This window comes from Zingiber officinale, chromosome 5A (genome assembly GCF_018446385.1).
Source record: "Zingiber officinale cultivar Zhangliang chromosome 5A, Zo_v1.1, whole genome shotgun sequence".
Classification (NCBI taxonomy): domain Eukaryota; kingdom Viridiplantae; phylum Streptophyta; class Magnoliopsida; order Zingiberales; family Zingiberaceae; genus Zingiber; species Zingiber officinale.
Window position 1 is genome coordinate 116416347 of NC_055994.1, and position 23047 is coordinate 116439393.

The window sequence follows — 23047 nt, forward strand, 5'->3', positions numbered from 1 at the left end:
TTAGTGTTATGCATCATTTTGCATGATTGCATGCTGTACGATAGTCTGCTCCATTATTGTCGAGCACATCGCCAGTTACATGTATTCGTACACACCACCACTCATGGGTTAGTGGTAGATCAGACAGGTGTGTGACAGTTCTATTGTTTGGCTCCGTTGGTTTGGTGACTCAGCGTAGTAGCCAGCAGACAGTTCTGCTCTGTTTGGCTCCACTGGTTTAGTGTAGCAGCGTGGTAGCCGGCATGCGGTTGGACTCTGTTTGGTTCCGTTGGTCCGCTTATGGGTAGTGTGATGCAGCGTGATAGCCGACAGAGATTTCCTCCCCGTCATTGTGTACCGGAAGATGAGAGCATTACGCTCCCCCATTTATAATTTGGGGTAGGAGTATGTGTGTACTCCGACAGCATCCCGCCCACTCGGTCACTCATCAGGAGCAGTGACGTCAGAGTGCACGGTTGTCACAGCCCTACCCACTCGGTCTCACCATTGTGTGTGAGATGACTGACTGGAGTCAGGGGTGACCATGTCATTGGCATCATGTGCATGATGCATTTATTGCTTGTGTTTGCTGCATTTACTTGCTGCATTTATATGAATGCATATGATTGACATGCATACATGATTATGACACCCTCGGTCTGACGACCCTGTTACCCTTATACCTTGGTCCGGGTTAGTACAACTTTTCTCCTGCATTCCTCAGTTGCATTTACCTTTCTTGTGTCAAGAGACTGTACACATGATTAGTGCTAGTTGTTATGTTCTTTATTATGCACATCAGTTGTACCTGCTGAGTGTTGGACTCACACCCTCCTCCGTTGCTATTTCAGGTTGATGCTGTCAGGAGAGAGTTCCAGTTGCTAGTCCCCTGCAGCCATGAGGCTGTTTATTTATCTTTTGGCTTTATGTACTAGACTATGTTTTGAACTTGTTATGTTTTGAATACTTTGGATCCGGTATGGATTGCTTTATTTAGTCGATGACTTTCATTCGGATTTGTTTTACTACATGCCTGCCTAGACGGCAGAAGAGGTGAGTGGATTTATTCCGTCGGATTTGTGCTTTATGGGTGTAGTGGAATAGGGTTGTTTTCGAGTCACTGTATTTCTGTTCTGGTTGTTTACTAATAAACTGCGTGGTTGTGTCAGCCAGAGACTGAAAATGGATATAAACTGCGTGGATGTTGTGCTTGTTTGCTTATTATTATTGTTATTATTTCAGCTGCATGTGGCTGAGGTATATGATGATGTAGAAAGTTTCAGATTGTCCGCCGTATAGGGGAGATATTGCCAAAATTTCTTCAGATAATGACTCCCCCGGGGCGTGACAATTTCTTAGAATGGCTAGATTAGGGTTATTTCAAACCATATTCACATGTTTATTATTTTCAAATATGTTTTCAAAATTATAATATTTTATCTTCATAAAAATCTTATTTTTATTCAATTGTTCATGTATAAATGGATTTAACCTAGGTCCTACCATAGACAACATGGATAAATCTAGGCAGTTAACATCTCACAAACACACTAGGAAATAATTTTCTTGTGTTTGAAAATCATAGAAAGGTGTAAGATGTTTAAGGTTATCGTCTTTTATCATAAATGCTTATATCAGTGCATCAATATAAATTGGAGCTAAAAAAGTTTTAAATGGATGAAGTTGAATAATTTCCACATGTTAAACAACTTAGTTTTTCATAAAATTAAGTTGGAAACTCTTACTTAACTTGACCAACCAATTATCAACTTCTATCCTATAGATAGTCAAGCTCAAAATCAAGTTGGGCATTTCAAAAATAGTTTAAAAAAATATATTTTGATATAAAAACTCATTTTTAAAAAAAATCTTATTCCTGTTAACGTATATTCAAAGTAATTCTACTTGGACTTAGGGATTGATTGAACTTAGATAAAATTATTTTTGACTTCTTGGTTGCTCGTACAACATAGAGGAGCCCATGTGCTAAAAATCGTGAAAGATTCAAACAGAATTAATATCATTAATTCTTGGTTGACTGCGTCTTCCTACAACCGTCCATATCAATATCATTAACTTTGACCCATAAAATTTTATAAATTTTAGAATATAGTCGACCGGGACCATGTACGGTCAACCGTATGACCCTTATATGTACAATTATGTACAACCTCAAAATATTCATCCAAACCTTGGTTTCCTTCTTCTTAATCTCGGATCCAAGACACAATTCAACTCGTGCACCAAGTTCAAGTCTCTTCTTCTCTCCAATCACCATGCATAGCTAAGTTTTTAACCTTCTTGTATGCAATTTTTTTTCCTAACCAATTCTCTTGTTAGATCTAGATGTCAATCTACTCAAACCAATACCTCAACACATTCTTCCAATGACTTTAGATTTCCTTCTGAGGGCCTTAGGCTTAGGTATGAACAAACCACCTACATTCTCATGCCTCCTAAATTTCTTAGTCAACAATTTGTTTCAGATCATTATCTAGACATTCTCGAAATCATAACCCACTTTGGTTTGTCCAAACTCATGTATTGCGATCAAACAATCAATCTTGATTTATTCTTTGAGTTCTATAACAACATAACTAGAGTCATCGATCTTTCATATACATCTCAAGTCAGAGCTATTGACATTACATTACACCCAATCTGATTCGAGACCAACTTGATCTTTGTCACAAGGATGACTCGGATCGTCTGCCACAAGGAATGTAGTAGTAGGGTGATAGTCTTAGGATTAAATTATTATTGGTTTTGGGGTTTGAGTTTTGGTTTTCAATGTTGAAATGGGGGTTTGGTGTTGAATTATAAGACTAAGAAAGAAAAAGCAATATGAATAATTAAAACTCTAATCTAATCTAAACTATGATTGCAACTGAATTAAATGAAACATAAAGCAATGAACAACCAATACTAACATTTAAATGAAATAAAACATTGCAAGAATTTAAAAGAATTGAAATGCATTAACAAAATTGAAAGTAATGTAAAATGTAAGAGGCAGAAAAACAAACATATAACAAGCATAAATTCTAACTAAGCTAAGATGAAGAGAAATGGAGATCTCTCCCTCCGATCGAATGATGCTGGATGCGGATAAAGCCCAAGACGTTGCAGCTAGTAGATGGAATGGAAACACCATTCCTAACCTAGATGAGTGTTTGTCGGTGGCAAATTTTGGCGATGAAGATGGGAGAATCTCTTTCAACTGGAACGAGTGCTTGATGTGGACAAGAAGAGCATGAGACATTCATGCCTACTTCTTGATCGGAGATGAACTCTTGGAAGCTAAGAGGGTGGACAACCGCCACACCCTCTTCTCCTCCTCAAGCTATGTGTTCCCTTATAAGGAAACCCTTCCCAATTAGGGTGAGATGGATGTGGAGATGACTGTTGGAGATGGATGGAAGTGCCTCTCCTAACCGGGATGAGAGTTTGGATGAAGGAGGGCAATGGAGGTGGAGAAGGAGGAAGAAGAAGACTCCCCAAGCTCTAGATGTGGAATTGGCTTTTATAGGTCCCAATGAACCATTCCGCGGCATGACTGTGCTAGGAACCACGACTAGGCTGTGTTGGATTCTATGTTGAGCTTTCAGTCAAGTTTTTGGGAGCATAGAATGGGACATGACTAGGCTGTGTTGACTTCTGTGGTGAACTCCGGCTCCTCTTTTGACTTTGATTTAGCTCTCCTTTGATCCCCTACCCGATAAAGTTAAAATATTAATAAATAATGCTCTAAATATAGATAAATTGCAGTGAAGCTCCAAATAACCATTTGCTCATAAAATATAGTATAGATCAATATTTAAGCATACAAGAAGATTAAAATATCAAGTATAAGAGCTACAATAATACGTCAAAATAGTTGTTATTAGTCATGCTTTGGTATCCACTAGTAAGATTGTTAACTATAGAAGAGCCACTTAGGCATAACTTACTAATCTGTAGCAAGATGAATATCCTAAGATTTTACAAAAGAAAAAGAAAAAAAGAGTAGCCCAGTGTATGAAACTTCTACCAATGTAAGGTCTCGAGGAAGGGTTGTCAGACCACATTAGGTCAATTATATTATCCACAGAATTTTCCTACATTGCAAGAGGTTGTTTTTATGACTCGAATCTGTGATCTTATCATTGCACCAAGACTCCCCTTCTAATGTTAGCATTTATTCATCCCCTTTTCATCACAACATATCATCCTAAAACTATGTGTGCGTGTTGTACTCCCAACAAGTCAATCTAAGCTCATGTGGTGGAACTCAATAAAGAACCTATTCTCAAGGTGAATTAGTATTTTAAACATAGTGCAAGTCGGACTATCCAAGCGAACTAATGGCTTGAGATAATTTTTACAGGTGCAACCCTATTGATGCAATGCGATAAAAAGTTGTGAATTAATCTATATAAATATTAGAATAAGTTGAGAAGAGTCACTTATAATTTAATATGCAATTTATAGATTCTTCCAAGCATCACTCTGTCTATAATAGTAACTTCTTTCTTCACACAGATGAAGCTTTGACTCTCGAAAACATGTACTCTAATGGGTAAATTCATTTGATCCTTTTTTGGGGATTTTTTTTTTTAGTTGGGTAGCCATGAGTTGTTTGTTTTTGCTATGCAAGTCATAGGAAAGTATAGATACTATTATAGATTAGACTCAGATTACACACTTGGGCAAATTCAACTATAAGAAACATGATAAACAATTTTATATAGTTTGTTGTTAAAAGTCAATAACCTATCTCATTTAATGGGATAATACTTTGTTGTTGTTATTGTTACTTGTTACTCATCCAAGTATATTTAGTGTAAAAAAATTGAGGCTACCAAATATATTGCTATTTTTTAGTAACATAAATGGGTTTGTAAGTGTATTAAAAAAATTATTATTATTATCATTATCATCCTTGCTTAATATACATAATTATTAAAGCTGTTTTGATCTATTTTCAATTTATTAGAAATGAATGGCAGATATGGTATACATGACATGATATGTTTAAAAAATAATCAAAATAATGAAATACCTGACTAAATAAGCTACATAATTGCAAAAAGAAGTTGTATTTTAATATGGGAATTCCTATTTATGATATTAAATATAAATAAACTTAGCAAGGTTAATTTCAGTCCTTATCATGTATAATAAAAATTGTATTAGAAGGATGTTGATAAATAAAAACAAATATGAACCAAATGGATAATCAATATAATCTCCCTATCAAAAGAGCACGCCAAGCTTTAAATATGAATTCTTATCATTCTTCTAGTATAAGCATTATTATATGTGGTTCAAAACTTTTGCTTTTTTTTCTTGTATGAGCTTTGTTAAGTATTGTATTGATTTAAGAATATATCCTCGGTACTTTTTTCTAACCATTAAATCATTGACCAAACGAAATCCAAGTGTTGATCCATTCTGAATCAAGATTTTTTCATTTTTAATTATTTTAATGAATTTTCCTAGACATGTTTTAAGTTGTGATCAGAAGCTTAAATCTAGGACTTGTGTCAGCTATTTTGGCCACAGATTTGCTAGAGCAGTGCTCTCTCATCGAGATTCTAATTTCTGAATACAGAAGCATAATCAAGTGGTAGGTAGAAGAAGCCTGTGAAGTTTTTGTAATGATGGGGAGCAAGACGTCGGAAAAGCCAAAGTTGAGGCAGCAAAAGAGAGGCTTATGGTCGCCGGACGAAGACAAAAGGCTGAGCAACTACATCCTCAATAATAGCCATGGCAGCTGGAGATCTATTCCTGCCAAAGCTGGTGAGCAATTATTGAGAATGCTGCTTATTGATAATTGCAACTGCGAAGTATCATGAAACACATTATTCACTTGGTTGAATGTGTATGACTATTTATTTTCAAGGCTTGAAACGAAATGGCAAGAGCTGTCGATTAAGATGGATCAATTATCTGAGGCCAGGACTAAAACACACTGCTTTCACACTCGAGGAGGAAGCAATTCTTGAGAAGCTCCATGCAAAATTTGGGAACAAGTAAGAATCTCACTCATGGTTGATGTTGTCTTTTTTTCTTCTCGTTATCTTAGAATCCACGCGTGCTTCCGTTCTTGAACAAAAAGGAAAATATATGAGAATATGTTCAAATTGTTAGAAAGAATATTTTATTTCTTATTAATGACACACATGTATGATGATTCATGTTCTTTGATTTTATTATAATTAAATAGCATGATTAAATAGCCACAATTATGATTAGTAGTTACATTCCTATTGATCAATGAAGAGACAATTCTCTTCGTATTCATGCAAATAAATGTAAAGGAAGATGAAAGATCATTATCATTTTCATGCATTATGAGAATGAATGAATGAAATTAAGAGACAATTGAATGTACACATTGATGGAATGTGTAGATGAAAGGTCACACAATGGTCCATCCCTCTACCCTATATATAGACTTTGCTCTATCAAAGAGGCTATGAAAGTAGAGAGGTCAAGAGGGAGAAACACAATTGTCTAAGGGATTCTAATTTCTTTATACTTGAAGGTCATCATAAGCCAAGGTATGTTTTTTTAAGTATTGTGAAAATTATCTAGTTCAAAATCTTGGGCATTAAGGAATATGCAATAACTTAATTTACATATGCAGATTCACATTCATGAAGATATATGTTAGGCTTACATGTGGTATCAGAGCACAAGTTAAGAACTTATGATTTTCCATTAAAGATTATTTTTCTCTCTTGATCAATTCTGTGTGAAAAATATTTTATATTTTCTTCCACTGTGATTTACATGTACAAATATGAACATGTAATTATGAATGTTCTTGACATGTATAATAACTTTAATTGAGAAAACTTATATGATAGCACATGTCGAGTAATTATGCAAAAAGAATTTGAGATTAAAAGTTATGTATGTTTTGATATCTCAACTTTCTAATGTACATAATGTATTAAGCATGTTACACTTATTATGTTTAATTAGATCTTTATATACTTTCTAATATATTCATTCATTATAAATAAATGATTATGATCATCACATATTTATTTAATATGTGAGTTATGAATGTTTTCTTCCTTTGAGTTTGATTATATTTAGATCTCTATGCACATGATTATAATGTTTACTCATGTTTTATGTTTAATGAATCATAAAGTTAAAATTAAACAAATATGAACTTTTAAATGATTATTGTCATTATTATTTAATTTAATGTCTATATTATGCATAATTTGTTAGTCACCAAAGTGGCCAAATTAAAAGGTTTTTAGACATTAATTAAATAATGTTAAATTATTCATGAGTAGGTGATGCTATAAGATGATATGATGAAATTACTTAACTTTTATCATGAATAATTTAAAGTTCAATAATTATAAAATAATTAAGAATCACCTAAAGGTTGATTACTTTATTTTATGATCATGGATATAATTGTGGTTAATTTCTATGTTTTATTAGATATGTTTAGTATATCCAAAGATAATAAACATGTTTGATTAGAGCATATATAATTACCTATTATATGAAATTTTATTAAAGCATCAATTATGTGTGTGTATTGTAGTATCACCCAAAGGAGAACTTCAATATGCATTTAAAGTTCATATAAATATTATCTAAATTTTATATTATGATTTATGAATCAAAGCATTGAAGTATGAGCATTTTATATAATTTTGCAGCATCAACAACTGTTGCTCTTTATTCGCAAGCCTCATCTATTACGAAGTTCAATGGGCTTAATTTTTCTGAATGGAGTGAACAAATCCAGTTCCATTTAGGTGCTTTGGATCTTGATTTGACACTTCTTATAGATAAGCCTGTTGCACTTACTAATACTAGCAGCACTGAACAAGTATCTTTCCATAAAGCTTGGGAAAGATCAAATAGACTTAGCTTGATGTTTATACGAATGACTGCAACAAACATAATTAAGCCAACAATCTCTAAAATTGATGATGCTAAGTAATTTATGAACTTTGTAGAAAATTTATCTCAATTTGAGTTTGTTGATAAGTCACTTTGTGGGACATTAATGGGTATGTTGACCATCATGGAGTTTGATGTCTCTCGTACCATGAATGATCATATCACTCAGATGATGAATACTGCAGCAAGACTGAATTCCACGGGAATGAAATTGAGTGAGAGTTTCCTTGTGCAATTTATTATAAACTCATTGCCTTCTGAGTATGGTCTATTCCAAATCAATTATAATACTATAAAGGATAAATGGAATGTGACAGAATTGCAAAGTATGCTTATTCAAAAGGAAGCAAGAATTAAGAAACAAGGAGTTCACTCAATCAATTTCATGAGTCATCCTAATACCAGAAAGAAGTCGGGAAAGAAAAATACAAAGGACAATAATGGATACTTAAAGTTAAATGTGTCATCTGTCCAAAATCAAAAGAAGGGACAAAAGAATGATAAGTGTCATTTTTGTCACAAGCCTGGACACTTTCAAAAAGATTGCCAAAAATAAAAGGCTTGGTTCGAAAAGAAAGGTAAGCCCAATGCTTTTATATGTTTTGAATCAAATTTGGCAGAAGTTCCTAATAATACATGGTGGATTGATTCTGGCAATACTCCTCATGTTTTAAATACGATATAGGGATTCCTTATGATCCAAACCATAAAGCCAAATGAAAAGTGTCTTTATGGGAAATCGAGTTAAAGCATCGGTTAAAGCTGTTGGAACTTATCTTTTGATGGATATCATTTAGATATTTTTTAAACTCTTTATGTTCTTTCTGTTAGTAGAAATTTAATTTCTTTATCAAAACTTGATACAGTTGGACACTCATTTAAGCTTAAAAATGGGTATTTCAGGTTGTTTAAGAATGATCACTCTATTGACTCTGATGTTCTTTGTGATGGCTTATACAAATGAAAGCTTAATAATTTGTTTGCTGAGACTCTATTGATCTTGCATCATAATGTTGGAACAAACATGATCTAGTGGATGAAAGCTGAGCTTACTTGTGGCATAAACATTTGGGTCATATATCCAAAGAATGATTACAAAGATTAGTAAAGAATGAAATCCTTCATGAATTAGATTTTACTGATTTTGATATCTGTGTGGATTATATTAGGAGGAAACATACAAAATACTCAATTAAGAAAATAGCTACAAGAAGTACACAACTTTTAGAAATTATACACACCGATATATGTGGACCTTTTGATGTTCCATCTCTTGGTGGAGGCAAATATTTCATGACCTTTGTCGATGATTATTCATGTTATGGTTATGTCTATTTGTTGCATGAAAAATCTAATATCTTAGAGGTATTTATTAATGAGGTTAAGAGACAATTAGACAAAAAGGTGAAGATTATTAGATTTGATACGGGTGGTGAATATTATGGTAAGTATGATAACTTCGGACAGTGCACTAGTCCATTCGCTAAATATTTAGAAAAACATGACATTTGTGCTCAATACACAATGCCTGGGAAACCACAACAAAATGGTGTTACAGAAAGGCATAATCATACTCTAATGGATATGGTTAAGAGTATGTTAAGTTATTCTCCTTTACTCTTATCCTTGTGGATGTATGCTCTGAAAACCGCTATGTACTTGTTAAATAGGGTTCCTAGTAAGGTAGTTCCAAAATCTCCTTTTGAACTGTGGACTGGAAGGAAACTTAGTTTAAGGTACCTGCATATTTGGGGTTGCCCGACGGAAGTAAGAATTTATAATCCATATGAAAAGAAACTGGACTTAAGAATAATCAGTGGATTTTTCATTGGTTATCCAGAAAAGTCTAAAAGGTATAGATTTTATTGTCCTAATTATTCTACGAAAATTATTGAAACTAGGAATGTTAGGTTCATTGAGAATGGTGAAACTAGTGGGAGTGTTAAACCACGTGATATGAAAAATCAAGAAGTTAGTGTTGTGTTCAAAGGATGTCCACATATCTCTACAATGATTTGATATTGTCCACTCTGAGTCTAGGCCCTCATGACTTTTCTCTTGGGCTCTCCTCAAAAGGCCTTATACCAATGGAGATATCCTGCATCCTTTTAAACCCATGATTTTTATCAAATCTTTTCAATGTGGGACTTTAATTGAACCCCAACAATCCTCCGCTCAAACGAAAGACCACCATTACTCTCATGGTCTGCCCCCCCGATGAGCATTCAGTCACCCTGACCTATTCCGGGTCTCCTCGCAAGTAGTTGGATCCGGTCAATCTTGACCTGCTTCCGGCCTATCCGCGAGCATCCGGTCACCCTGACCTGCTTCGGGCCTCCCTGTGAGCATCCGGTCACCCTGACCTACTTGCCTCCCCGCAAGTATCCGATCTCCCTGACCTGTTCCAGGCCTCCCCGCAAACATCTGATCACCTTGACCTACTTCAGGTTCCTCACGAACATCCAGTCACCCTGACCTACTTCGAGACTCCCCGCGAGTATTCAGTCACCCTGACCTACTCCGGACATCCTCGTAAGTATCCAGTCACCTTGACCTACTCTGGGCCTCTCCGCGAGCATTCGGTCACCTTGACCTGCTTTGGGTCTCCCTGCGAATATCCAGTCACCCTGACCTACTCGCCACCCCGTAAGTATCAGGTCACCCTGACCTGCTCCAGGCCTCCTCGCAAGCATCCAGTCATCTGACCTACTCCGGACCTCCCTGCGAGCATCTGGTCACCTTGACCTACTCTGGGCCCACCCTCAACTTTGTTCAAGGCCGCTCCACATGACATCTGGTTTAGAACTTGGCTCTGATACCATTTGTTGTGTCCAAAGAATATCCACATATCTCTACAATGACATGATATTGTCCACTCTGGGCCTAGACCCTCATGGCTTTGCTCTTGGGCTCTCTCTGAAAGGCCTCATGCCAATGGAGATATCCTACATCCTTTTAAACCCATGATCTTTACCGAATCTTTCCAATATGAGACTTTGATTGAACCCCAACAGTTAAGGTACAAATACCTTTGCCCATTACTTCTTCTCAAGTTGTTGTTCCTATGGTTGTTGAACATTTTGACACCTACAAGAACAACAAATGAATGATCAAATACTCCATGATGTTGTTCACAATGAACCTAATATTGATGAACCATAAACAATAGCATTAAGAAGGTCTGCAAGGAAAAGAAGATCAACTATTCTGCATGATTATATGGTTTATCTACAAGAGTCAGAATTTGACTTAAGTATTGATGAAGATCCAGTTTTATTTTCACAAGCTATGGAAATTGTCAATTCTTCCAAGTGGTTTGACTCCATGATTGAAGAGTTTAAATCAATGGATCACAATAAAATTTGGGATCTTGTTGAATTAGCTGAAAGGTTAAAGACAGTTGGATTTAAATGGGTCTTTAAGACCAAACATGACTCTAATGTCAATATCAAGTGATACAAGGCTAGACTTGTTGCCAAAGATTTTACTCAAAAATATGGTGTTGACTATAAAGAGACTTTTTCTCCTGTCTCAAAAAAGGACTCACTAAGAATTATTATGGCAATGGTAGCTCATTATGATTTAGAGCTACATCAAATTGATGTGAAAACCGCCTTTTTGAATGGAGATTTAGATGAAGTGGTTTATATGGACTAACCTTAGGATTTTTCAATTGACAGAAAAGGACACATGGTGTGTAAGCTTAAGAAGTCAATATACGAACTTAAACAAGCTTCTCGACAATGGTGTCTTAAGTTCAATGATACTATAGTTTCCTTTGGATTTAAGGAAAACACCATAGATCAGTGTATATATCTAAAGGTAAGTGGGAGTAAGTTTATTTTTCTAATTCTATATGTTGATGATATCTTGTTTGCTGTTAATGATCTTGGTTTATTACATGAGACCAAAAAATTTCTCTCAGAGAACTTTGAACTGAAGGATATGGGTGAGGCATCCTATGTGATAGGAATTGAAATATTCTGTGATAGATCACAAGGAATGTTAGGGTTGTCTCAAAAATCATATATCACTAAAGTTCTAGAGAGATTTAGGATGAAGAAATGTTCTTCAAGTATTATACTAATTCAGAAAGGTGATAAATTGAACCTTATGTAATGCCCAAAGAATGAATTGGGATGCAAACAAATGGAACAAATTTCTTATTCATCTATCGTTGGAAGCTTAATGTATGCTCAAACCTGTAGCAGACTAGACATCAATTTTGCTATTGGAATGTTGGGCATGTATCAAAATAATCCAGGATTGGATCATTAGAAAGCTATAAAGAAAGTTTTGTGATATTTACAAAGGACAAAAGAATACATGCTCACTTATAGGAGTTCTGATCATCTTAAAGTGATAGGATACTCACATTCAGATTTTACTGGATGCTTGGATTCTAGAAAATCCACATTTGGTTATTTGTTCCTATTAGCTAGAGGAGAAATTTCATGGAAGAGCATGGAGCAGTCAATCATTGCTGCTTCAATTGTGGAAGTTGAGTTTGTCGCATGCTTTAAGGCCACTATTCATAGATTATGGTTGCGGAACTTTATTTTAGGACTTGGAATAGTCTATAATATTGCCAAGCCGTTGAAAATTATTGTGATAATGCCGTAGCAGTCTTCTTTTCTAAGAACGACAAGTATTCAAAAGGTTCTAAACACATGGAAATAAAATACTTTGCCATTAAAGAAGAAGTTCAGAAACAAAGAGTGTCGATTGAGCACATTAGCACCAACCTTATGATTGCGGGTCCATTAACTAAAGGATTGCTACCAAAGACATTTAATGAACATGCCATAAGAATGGGCATTATGAAAAATTGCTAATGACTCTATAATTAAGTTTATGCTCTTTTGTATTTAACTCTATGAGCTTTTTGAATGTTATTTCTGATACATTAATGCATCCTATTTTTTATGTTAGTGTATATATATGAATGAATTATGCAATTATTAATAGGATTTTTCTCTAATAAGAATATTATGGATGGACCACTATGTTATGTCTTATTTTAGTTCATGTTAAGTATAGAATTAATATTGTGATACATGGAAGGAAGTATGTTGAATTAATGATGTACAACCGTCATGATCCTTACTAGTTTTTGCTTAATGATGATTTATGATTGACCAATTTATGTTTTATGCATTGAAGTGTATAAAGTCATATGTGCCAAGTGGGAGAATGTTAGAAATAATATTTTATTTCTTATTAATGGCACACATGTATGATGGTTCATGTTCTTTGATTTTATTGTAATTAAATAGCATGATTAAATAGTCACAATTATGATTAGTGACTACATTTATATTGGTCAATGAAGAGACAATTCTCTTCGCATTCATGCAAATAAATGCATAGGAAGATGAAAGATCATTCTCATATTCATGCATTATGAGAATGAATGAATGGAATTAAGAGACAATTGAATGTAATAAAAGAGGCTATGTAGTCCCTCTACCCTATATATATACCTTTGCTCCATTAAAGAGGCTATGAAAGTAGAAAGGTCAAGAGGGAGAAACACAATGGTATAAGGGGTTCTAGTTTCTTCATACTTGAAGGTTATCGAGCCAGGTATGATTTTTAAGTATTGTGAAAATCATCTAATTCAAAATCTTGGGCATTAAGGAATATGTAATAACTTAATTTACGTATGCATATTCATATTCATGAAGATATATGTTGGACTTACACAAATGATCGTCAAACTAGACAAAGGATTTAAGGATCTTAATTATTGTACAAATTAATTCTTAGTGCCATATGGAATTTGTTTAACAGGTGGTCTCGGATAGCTCTGAATCTACCAGGAAGAACTGACAATGAAATAAAGAACCACTGGAACACCTATCTCAAAAGGAAAGATGTTAAAGTTGATGGATCAACTTCCCATGCCTTATTAAACAAACCTGTTATCTCACATATAAAAACCCCAAAACTCGAACAATTGTCAGCAGTGAACAACAGGCAAATCTCACTTTCAGGATCATCAGAGACAAAATCCCTGCAATCCTTCTGTGCAGGTTCAAACCTTTTGCCCTGCCATCAGCCATCCTTTCCTAAAGTTCTATTTGCAGATTGGTTCCCCATATTCAGTGACACTGCTGAGGGAGAAAAGAATCGTCAATTGCAAAACTCCATCTCAATTCGTGACTGTGAGATCCTTAATCCTGGACTCATAAAATTTGAAAATGTTTATTATGATGAAATCTTTCAGGAATTTGATGATACAAGCATCTTTAGAGATATTCAGCTGCAGCAGGAGTCTGAGCCAATGGATCAGATTCCATAAGTGATGATATTTTATTCGTCAATTGAAATTTACAATAATCTTGAGTTGGATTACAATTAACATGTTCTTTGGCCAATGGTGAACGCTACACAGTTATCTGTAGTAAATATGTCTATATATCCAATGATAATTCTTACACTGGCTTATTGGCTGTGGAAACAGTTTACGTTTTTCTATCTTCTTTTGGATATGTTTATCCGAATGAATGGAAAATTAGATGGATGCATTAATATATTAAAAAAAAGAATGGGTAGATATTGTGTATTTTTGTATTTAGTGGATAAAAAAAATAAAGAGATAAAGAAAATGATATGTAGATTTATCCTTCTCGACTTGACCATCATGCACGCACGCGTGGTCTGTCTGGCATCATCCCATTCAACTTAAGTAGCTCGACAGGCCTAATTGCCCCATCCAGCTTAAATAGTTCAACCAGTCTAATCAACTTGCTCACTTGACCCGATTGACACATTCTGCCAAATCGGACCGCCCAACCCACCCAACTCAATTGACTTGCTTCACTTGATTTGCTCGCCTTGCCTAACCAGCACGCTTGGTCATCTAGTAGGACAAAACCAACTGGCACACAAACTTGATAAATCCATTTGGCTAGTTTAAAATCCTTTGGATCATCCGACTTGTTCTAACTACTTAGCCTGATCAACTAAGGTTGGTAATCATGAGTTTACTGTTTGTGTTTGATGATGAGTTTTAGTGCACAAAAGTGTGGTGCTCGTGACTATTTTTGAATCATGAGTATTACTTTGCAAACAGGGTAACTATCAGTAGATATTATTTTGTTAAACATCTCGAATGAATACATGTCGTATAGGCAATTTGCTCGTCTCAGGTGCCCCCGTCAATCTATTCCTAGACCAATACGGAAGAGGTAAATTACAGATGACTACTAATTATTAGTGCAAACGGACAAGACATGCGGGAAGACATGCTCAAATATACCGAGTTTTGATCTTAAGATTTCATATGACAACACTTTATATCTCAACCACCAGATCGTACCATCCCAGAAGGATATCTCGAATGAATACATAGAATTAGACAAAAACGGGTTCAGAAAAAATAGCACATTTATTATCTCTATAATAGTTAACTCATATTTATAATAAACTTGAGATAAAAAAAATATAGAAATATTCCTACTAGACAACTAAATAGAAAATAATAGATAAAATATGTATAGCCTTGTCCCATCAAGATTATGTATATATATCTACCATACTCATCTTGTATGCATAGGAATGAAGTAATCTATTATATAATCCCTCAATTAATGTATATATTTCATGAATTTGTATATTTTTTTAATTGACATTAGATATCCAACTTACGTTAACTAATTTTAGAGATGACCAATCTATTAGTATTAGCCTAGTATCAGTTATGAAATGATTGACAAAGACACTTTTTATTATTTCACTTATTAATAAAAGACAAAGTTGATTATTATATTTATTTCAATTCAATGAAAAATGAATAAGTATAATAATGTCATAGAGTAGGAGGTTCTAGTCTATAACATATCAATTGGTTGAATTGATAGTGAGATATTATGAATACTACACACGCATTGCGTGTGTAATATAATAATATATAAATAATATAATAATATATAAATTATTTGGGTCTTTGAAAATCTGAATTGTTTAGATTTTCTAGTGTCACCCTTACGTTCATAACCAAGAATTAATTATTTGGGTAAGATTTATCCGACCCATGCAATAGTGAACAAACTACTGTAACGGGCTTCCCTATGCAAAAAAATATTTTAATTTAATATTATACTTATCTTAGTAAAAAAACTAAGAAAAGTATATTTTTTTAACATCGTCAACCTAAAATATTTATAGAAGTTTCTTTGATCATAATGTTGTCAATTCTAAGATGTGGGACTAAAGAGAACTATATTTTTTTTATATAAAATAACCAGGGAAAATTAATGATGAAAAAAATTTATAATATTACGTCGTTGCTAAGTCTCGAACTTTAGATTATTGATTGTTTCACTTGTAGAATTACTAATAAACTTTGGAATTATTTTTAGTGTGAATAGAAAAAAGGACATTAACGTAAATTTATTTTAGGCTTCACCAAAATTAGTTAGTAAAGGGGGGAGATTTTTAATAAAATAGTAAGATATATAATGCTGCTCTTAACTATTCCTAGTCAAACATTAATATACAAAGACAATATTAATGCGTTTAAACTAGCATGTAGGTTAACAGATGACTTAATCTCACAAGTCATGGATATGAGATATCAAGTTGACACATGAGTATATATTAAAAAATATGTACTGAATGACCCTCCATGAGATGTTTCATGGATCGTTATATGAGTGTTATAAATATTCTCATAGTGACTATTAGTATGAATGATCCTTAGACCTGAAGTCACTATGGTTCCCTACATAAAGAGTTGTGTATGTTGGTATCAGCAAACGTTACCTGTAACAAGGTGGAGTATAAAGTCGATCACTGGGTATGCAATAAGTTATGTCGAGGGATGTGAGTGATGTAGATGGAATCTATTCCTTCCATATGATGGAAGCGATATCTGGGGCCCCTTGATTAGTAGGATATAAGAATGCATGACCCTGCTTAAATGAGTTAATATGTGATATTGAACTTATTTGATTAAGTGTGTCTACTTAGAGATCAAAAAAATACAAAGATTGATAAGAGGACGACACGGTCTATGCCTCATTGATCAATCTAGATATCAAGGATAGAAGGATTGAGCCATACATGATAATAGACACGGAAAGGTTAGGTCAGATCTCGACATTCTCGTTACTTGGATAGTAATGATGCCTTGCTAGATGTCACTCATTGTTTATGTATCTAAAATAGTTTTAGAGATATTGCCAACATTACGAGAACCTATTGGGTCACACACAAAGAATAAGTTGATTTAGAGATGAGTTCATATGATGGATCATTGGATTAAGTCTAATTCAAATTGGACTCATTGAGTTAGACTCAATTGGATCCAATTATTGGATTGAGTCCAATTTGAATTAGACTCATTGAGTTAATTCGGATTGATTAGGATTAATGAGTTAGACTCATTGAGTGATTTAATGAATTTGAATTCATGAAGGAAGAGTGTTCAATTTAGAATTGATAATGCATTAGAAGAAGAGTGGTCAATTTTAAATTGAACATGCATTGCATGAAAACAAATATTAATGCCAATTAAGACAATTGATATTAAGGTATTTGATTAAATGAGTACAAAAGGGGTTTTGATTCATTTTCATAAAAAGACTTTTGCATTCTTGCTCTTCTTCTTCTTCTTCTTCCACCTTGGCTGAACTTTCCTTGTGGTTGCTAGCACAACCTTTGGTTGGTTTTCTTCTCCACTTGGTGAGTTCGTAAGACAGACTGAAGGATTGTTCGTGTGGATATCGAAAGAGGTACAGACACGTGATCGTGCTGAGACCCTTGCTGTCGAGAGTTCATGTTTACGTAGTAAAGATATAACTCCTTTTAACAAACTTAGTATATAGTTTTCCTTCGCATGGATCTTCTGAAAGGATCTAGCTAGTCTTTTCCGCTTGCTTTCTGCGTGTTTAGCACTCTAGATCCTTACACAATCCAGTCCCACGAAAGTTTCTCACTAGCCATCAGAATAAATCAGGAAGTGCTCGCAGCAGGTGGCTCATTAATCAAGTGTTCTTAGGTCAACCGTCCATTAAGAGAAATTCATCCATTAATTCTTTGGAGCTGAGACTCAATCTTTAAATGCATGAGAAACTTAAAAGGTGCCCTGCCGCTGCACTATTGCCCAGGGGCATGAATTTGTATAGTTGATTCTTAGGTTGAAGCCCTCTACTTTTCTTTCATAAAGAATCAATCAATTTTAATATGTTGGGTATGATCATACTAGACTTGATTATGAGTGATACCAATAGCTACTTTATTGTCACAAAGTAGTAGCACAAACTCCTTTTAGAGAAGATGAATATCATGCTTCAATCTCTTAAGCTGACAAACTTGGGCCATCTGCTTCAACACTTGATTTAGCAACCACATCTTCTTTTTTGTACTTCTCCATGTTACCAAATTTCTTTCAATGAAGGGACTTTATTCAAAGTAGATTTCTGTCATTAGGACATCTTTCTATCCCCAAATGAGCAATGTTTGAGAAGAGTTATCATTTCCTAAAACTAGATTTGAGATATCATAGAATCTGAAAAACAACATGAAGTGTGTAAGCTTAGAGCTATGCATAAATTGACTTACTATACTTGTTGTATATGTAATGTTAAGTTGTGAATAAGAAAAATAAATGAGTCTCGCAACTAATCTTTGATATCGATCAATATCGACCAATTCTTTAACATTTTCTTTTAATCTATGATTGACTTCAATGGGAGATTAGCAGATTTACAACCTAACATTCCATTTCCTTTAGTAAATCAAGAACATATTTTCTTTGAGATATAAATATGTATTTTTATGATGGAGAAACTTCTAACCCTAGCAAATATCATAGTTAGCCTTTTATAATAATACAAACTTAGGGGGCGTTTGGTTCTTTCCTAGGAATAGGAATTGGAATGAGAATCATTGTATTGTGGAATGAGAATGAGAATAAGAATGAGTATGAGCATGGATATCACTCTTAAAAGCAATGTTTGGTTACTTGCATATTTTCTATCGGAATAAATCAAAATTTTTTTTTTACCCTTAAAGGAAAATAATAGAAAAAATTAGATATGAGAGAAAGATGAATGTGAGAGAAAAATATGATGAAAGAGAATGATGAGAGGGAAAGTGTGATGAGAAAGAATGAAGAGAGAGAATGTGTGATGAGAGAAAATGAGAAAAGAGAGTGTGATAGGAGAGAGCATGATGAGAGAAGATGAGAGAGAAAATATGATGTGAGAGAAAGTATGATGGGAGATGATGAAGAGAGAGAAAATGTAATGAGAAAAAAGAGGAGAGAGAGTGTGATGAGAGAGATTGAGGAGAGAGAAAGTATGATGAGAAAGAAAGTGTGATGAGAAAAAAGAACAGTGAGTGTGATGAGAGAGATTGAGGAGAGAAAAAGTATGATGAGGGAGAAAGTATGATGAAAGAGAAAGTATGTTGAGGAAAAAAAGGAGGGAGTGTGACAAGAGAGATTGAGGAGAGAGAAAGTGTGATGAGAGCAAAAGTGAGATGAGAAAAAAAAAAGTGTGATGGGAGAAATTGAGGAGAGAGAAAGTATGATGAGAAAAAAAAAGAAGGAAGAGATTATGATGGAAGAGATTGAGGAGAGAGGAAGTATGATGAGAGAGAAAGTGTAATGAGAAAAAAGAGGAAAGAGTGTGATAGGAGAGATTAAGGAGAGAGAAGGTGTGTGATAAAATGATGAGAGAGAAAATATGATGAGAGAGAACAAGGAGAGAGAAGTGATATGAAAGAAAAAATAAATAAATATATTTTGATATTTGATATTAAGGGAGAAAATTTTAGTTTTAGGTCAAGGGTATTTTTGGAATAAGGAAATATTTTGATTGATGAAAATAGGGTAATGACTAATTGAAGGGGAGGTACATGAGAATGAGTCATTATCCAATTTCAAAGATTCATTTCCTTATTTGTATTCCTATTCCTATAATCCAAACATTAACAATGGCAATCAATGATTTCCATTTCCATTCCCCACTCCTATTCCTCTAAACCAAACACCTCCTTAGTTGCAAGATGTTTCTTTAGTCTAGTCATCTTTGTAGGAATTGGTTTTGGTGAGTCTTTTATAATAATACAAATTTAAGGCATAGAGGTTTATAAAAATACAGATCACTGCAATACAAATAAGCAATACATTAATTATAGTGATTTAAGATGGCAATGAAATCTAGATTTCTTGGATTTGTATTGCGCTGATCCTCCTTTTAGATTGTTGACCGAAAAATGAATCTAAATATGTAGAGACTTCTCACTTAGATCTTAAAAAAGATGGAATAAACTCATTGAGAAAAAGTTTAGAGAGAAACTAGGATATTAATCAGAAAAGTTGTCTGAGTGAAATGACAACCACTTTTATTATTTTCATTATCAGTCGTCTGTTCATACTCCATTAGCTGACTAATCACCAGGAACTTATCGTATCTATGAACATTTGGTAAGCCAAAATCTTCATAATCCCATCCAACTATCATTTGATTCTGTCCTCATCCAACTGAATATCCACTAAAAATTTATTGGTTAGTGTGATGTCAATGGTTAACCATGTACAGTAGGAATATCCACTAAAATTCAAATTACACACTACAAATTAAAAACACACCACAATCACAGGAATACAACGCAAGAACCCCATTTTTTTTAACATCATTCACAGCCCCAGGCACGGATCCAGGAATTAAAAGTGGACTGGGCTGATTCTGAGTTGATTGAGTTTGTCAAGGATATTATAGAAGGGGTCCGAGTTTACTTTACACGAGCACATTATCATCTTAGCATTTTCTATATTTTATTAAATTTTAAACAAAATTATATACGAATTTATAAATAGAACGGTAAACAATTTATAAATAAATTAAAATTATATTTGATATATTATTTGAGGTAGATTAATAACATATTTAAAATAAGATTAGAGATAAAAATTCTATTTGAAATTAATTTAATTTGGTTAATTTTAAAATAAATATATAAATAATTTTTTAATCCAACTAGAAATGTAATATTTTTATCTTAAAATTAACTATGGATTTTTAATAGACGGAATTTTTTTTTTATATATATTTTAATTTTCTTATAAGGAAAGAATTATTGATAGGGTGAATTAATATGTGTCTAAAATATTTATGTAATTAAATTTATTAGTTATTGTTATGTACGGTAGAAAGATCTTCTTCTTATGTGAGATGACCAAAGTTGACTTTGAGATAGAGGTGTGAAATTCAAATTTTTCAATGATTTTATCAAAGGGCTGGACTACAGCACAATCCAGCCCTTACATAAATCCGTCACTGCACAGCCCCCTAGGCTGCTAGTCCTATATCCTAAAATTCTCATGGAAATATCCACTACTTTTGTCCTTTCTACCCTCAATCGAGGTTGGAGAAACTTTTAAAATATAGTTTTAATAGTTTTTTATAAAAATACAAATTTAAGGCATAGAGGTTTATAAGAATACAGATCACTACAAATATAAATAAGCAATACATTATAGTGATTTAAGATGGCAATGAATTCTAGATTTCTTGGATTTGTTAACGCTGATCCTCCTTTTAGATTGTTGGGAATCTAAATCTATAGAGATCAAGTCTTCTCACTTAGATCTTAAAAAAGTGGAATAAACTCATTGAGAAAAGATTAGAGAGCAACTAGGATAATAGTAAAAAAAAAAGTTGTATGAGTGAACATGACAACAACTTTTATAACTTTCATTATCAGTCGACTATTCATACTCCATTAGTCGACTAATCACCTTGATCTTATCATATCTATGAACATTTAAGCCAAAATCTTCAGAATCATCCAATTATCTTTTGATTCTGTCTCCATTCAACTGAGTATTCCTTCAGTTGATTGTGATGCTAAAAAGTCAACTTTTAAAAATGCCTTATAAACATTCTCAACCTATAATTCATGTAATTGACTCCATGAGTTAACTATTTGATGTGGGAAATCGTAAGTGCACGATTTTATCATTTAGAATAAAATATCGATCCACAGGGACTATTGATTAAGTATTAGCTAAGTTCACAAAGCAAGTTATCTAAACAAAAGTGGTGGTGTGTGATCACAAGAAAGCTTAAGAGAATGAAAGTTGAGAGAGTTGAGAGAGTCGAGAGAGGTTTGAGGGAGAGATAGAGAAGAGAGCTGAGTCAAAGGTGTGAGTGAAGAGTGAAGTGATTCTAGGACTTCGGTTTCACCCAATTGATTGTAAACACCTAATCTATGTTTGGTTTCCTATCCTCAATGGATATTTATGTAGGTAGACCATCCTATGACATCCGATGTCAACTTTTACATCTATAACGTCGTATCAATTCTAATCATTATCTACTTTCAGAAGTATTGTAACTAGTGATCGAAACCTAGGGGGGACCCTATCACAAGATCCCTCGACCATTAATTAACCACATTTCCTACTGCGTGACAACAAATTAGGTTTGATCCATTAAAGTCTTTGATGACCTAGGGTTCCTCGTGACATACTGGGTTGCACTTTTGTATTTGACTTTCCACGTCTCAGTTTTCTATGGGTCGGAGGATTAGATTCTCCTTCGGTCTGCCTCCAAATCCTCGTGGGATTCATATCTCATGCTTTTGACATCAAGGTCGTGTTAATACGGTAGATCCGGACCATAAACACATATTTTGTCAAACAAAAAACATACAAATTCAGTAGATTAAATGAAAAGATGTTCACATATCAAAAGGGCTACTCCCTACATCCTAGAATCAAGAGAACTACCCTATAACAAAGGAATCACAAACCAAAGATACCAATAAAAGCATTCATACATATCAAAACAGAGAATAGAGATAGAGATATGATTAGGGAGAAGATTCCTAGTGTCTTCAGAGTGGTTCCCTTGCGTCGGAGGTGGAAGGATCACTGGAGTGGATGAAGATGATTGCTCTAGGGTTTTTCCTAGAGGGGGAAACTCTCTCGCAAGGAAGAGGATAAAGTCCTCATTGGAACAATTTATGTGACCTTAGGTTTTGATGTTTGGACAAAGGTTTAAGTTAGGATTATTGTTGTATTTGATATGCGCTTGTAAGCATGCAGGATATAGATACAACAAGGAAAGTCCAAGTGAGATCTTAGCAAAGGTGAAAGTTCAAGTGGAGTCTTGGCGGTGTAAGTCCA

The 23047-nt window shown here is 34.0% G+C and overlaps 1 protein-coding gene across 1 annotated transcript; it reads left to right on the forward strand.

The window, feature by feature from the left end:
• The first annotated feature begins 5513 nt into the window (after positions 1-5513).
• LOC121981450 (transcription factor LAF1-like) lies at positions 5514-14389 on the forward strand. The gene is made up of 3 exons (XM_042533975.1): positions 5514-5760; positions 5864-5993; positions 13696-14389. Exons 1-3 carry the CDS (start codon positions 5619-5621, stop codon positions 14204-14206), a joined length of 783 nt encoding a protein of 260 aa, XP_042389909.1. The 5' UTR covers positions 5514-5618; the 3' UTR covers positions 14207-14389.
• Positions 14390-23047: the final 8658 nt, after the last annotated feature.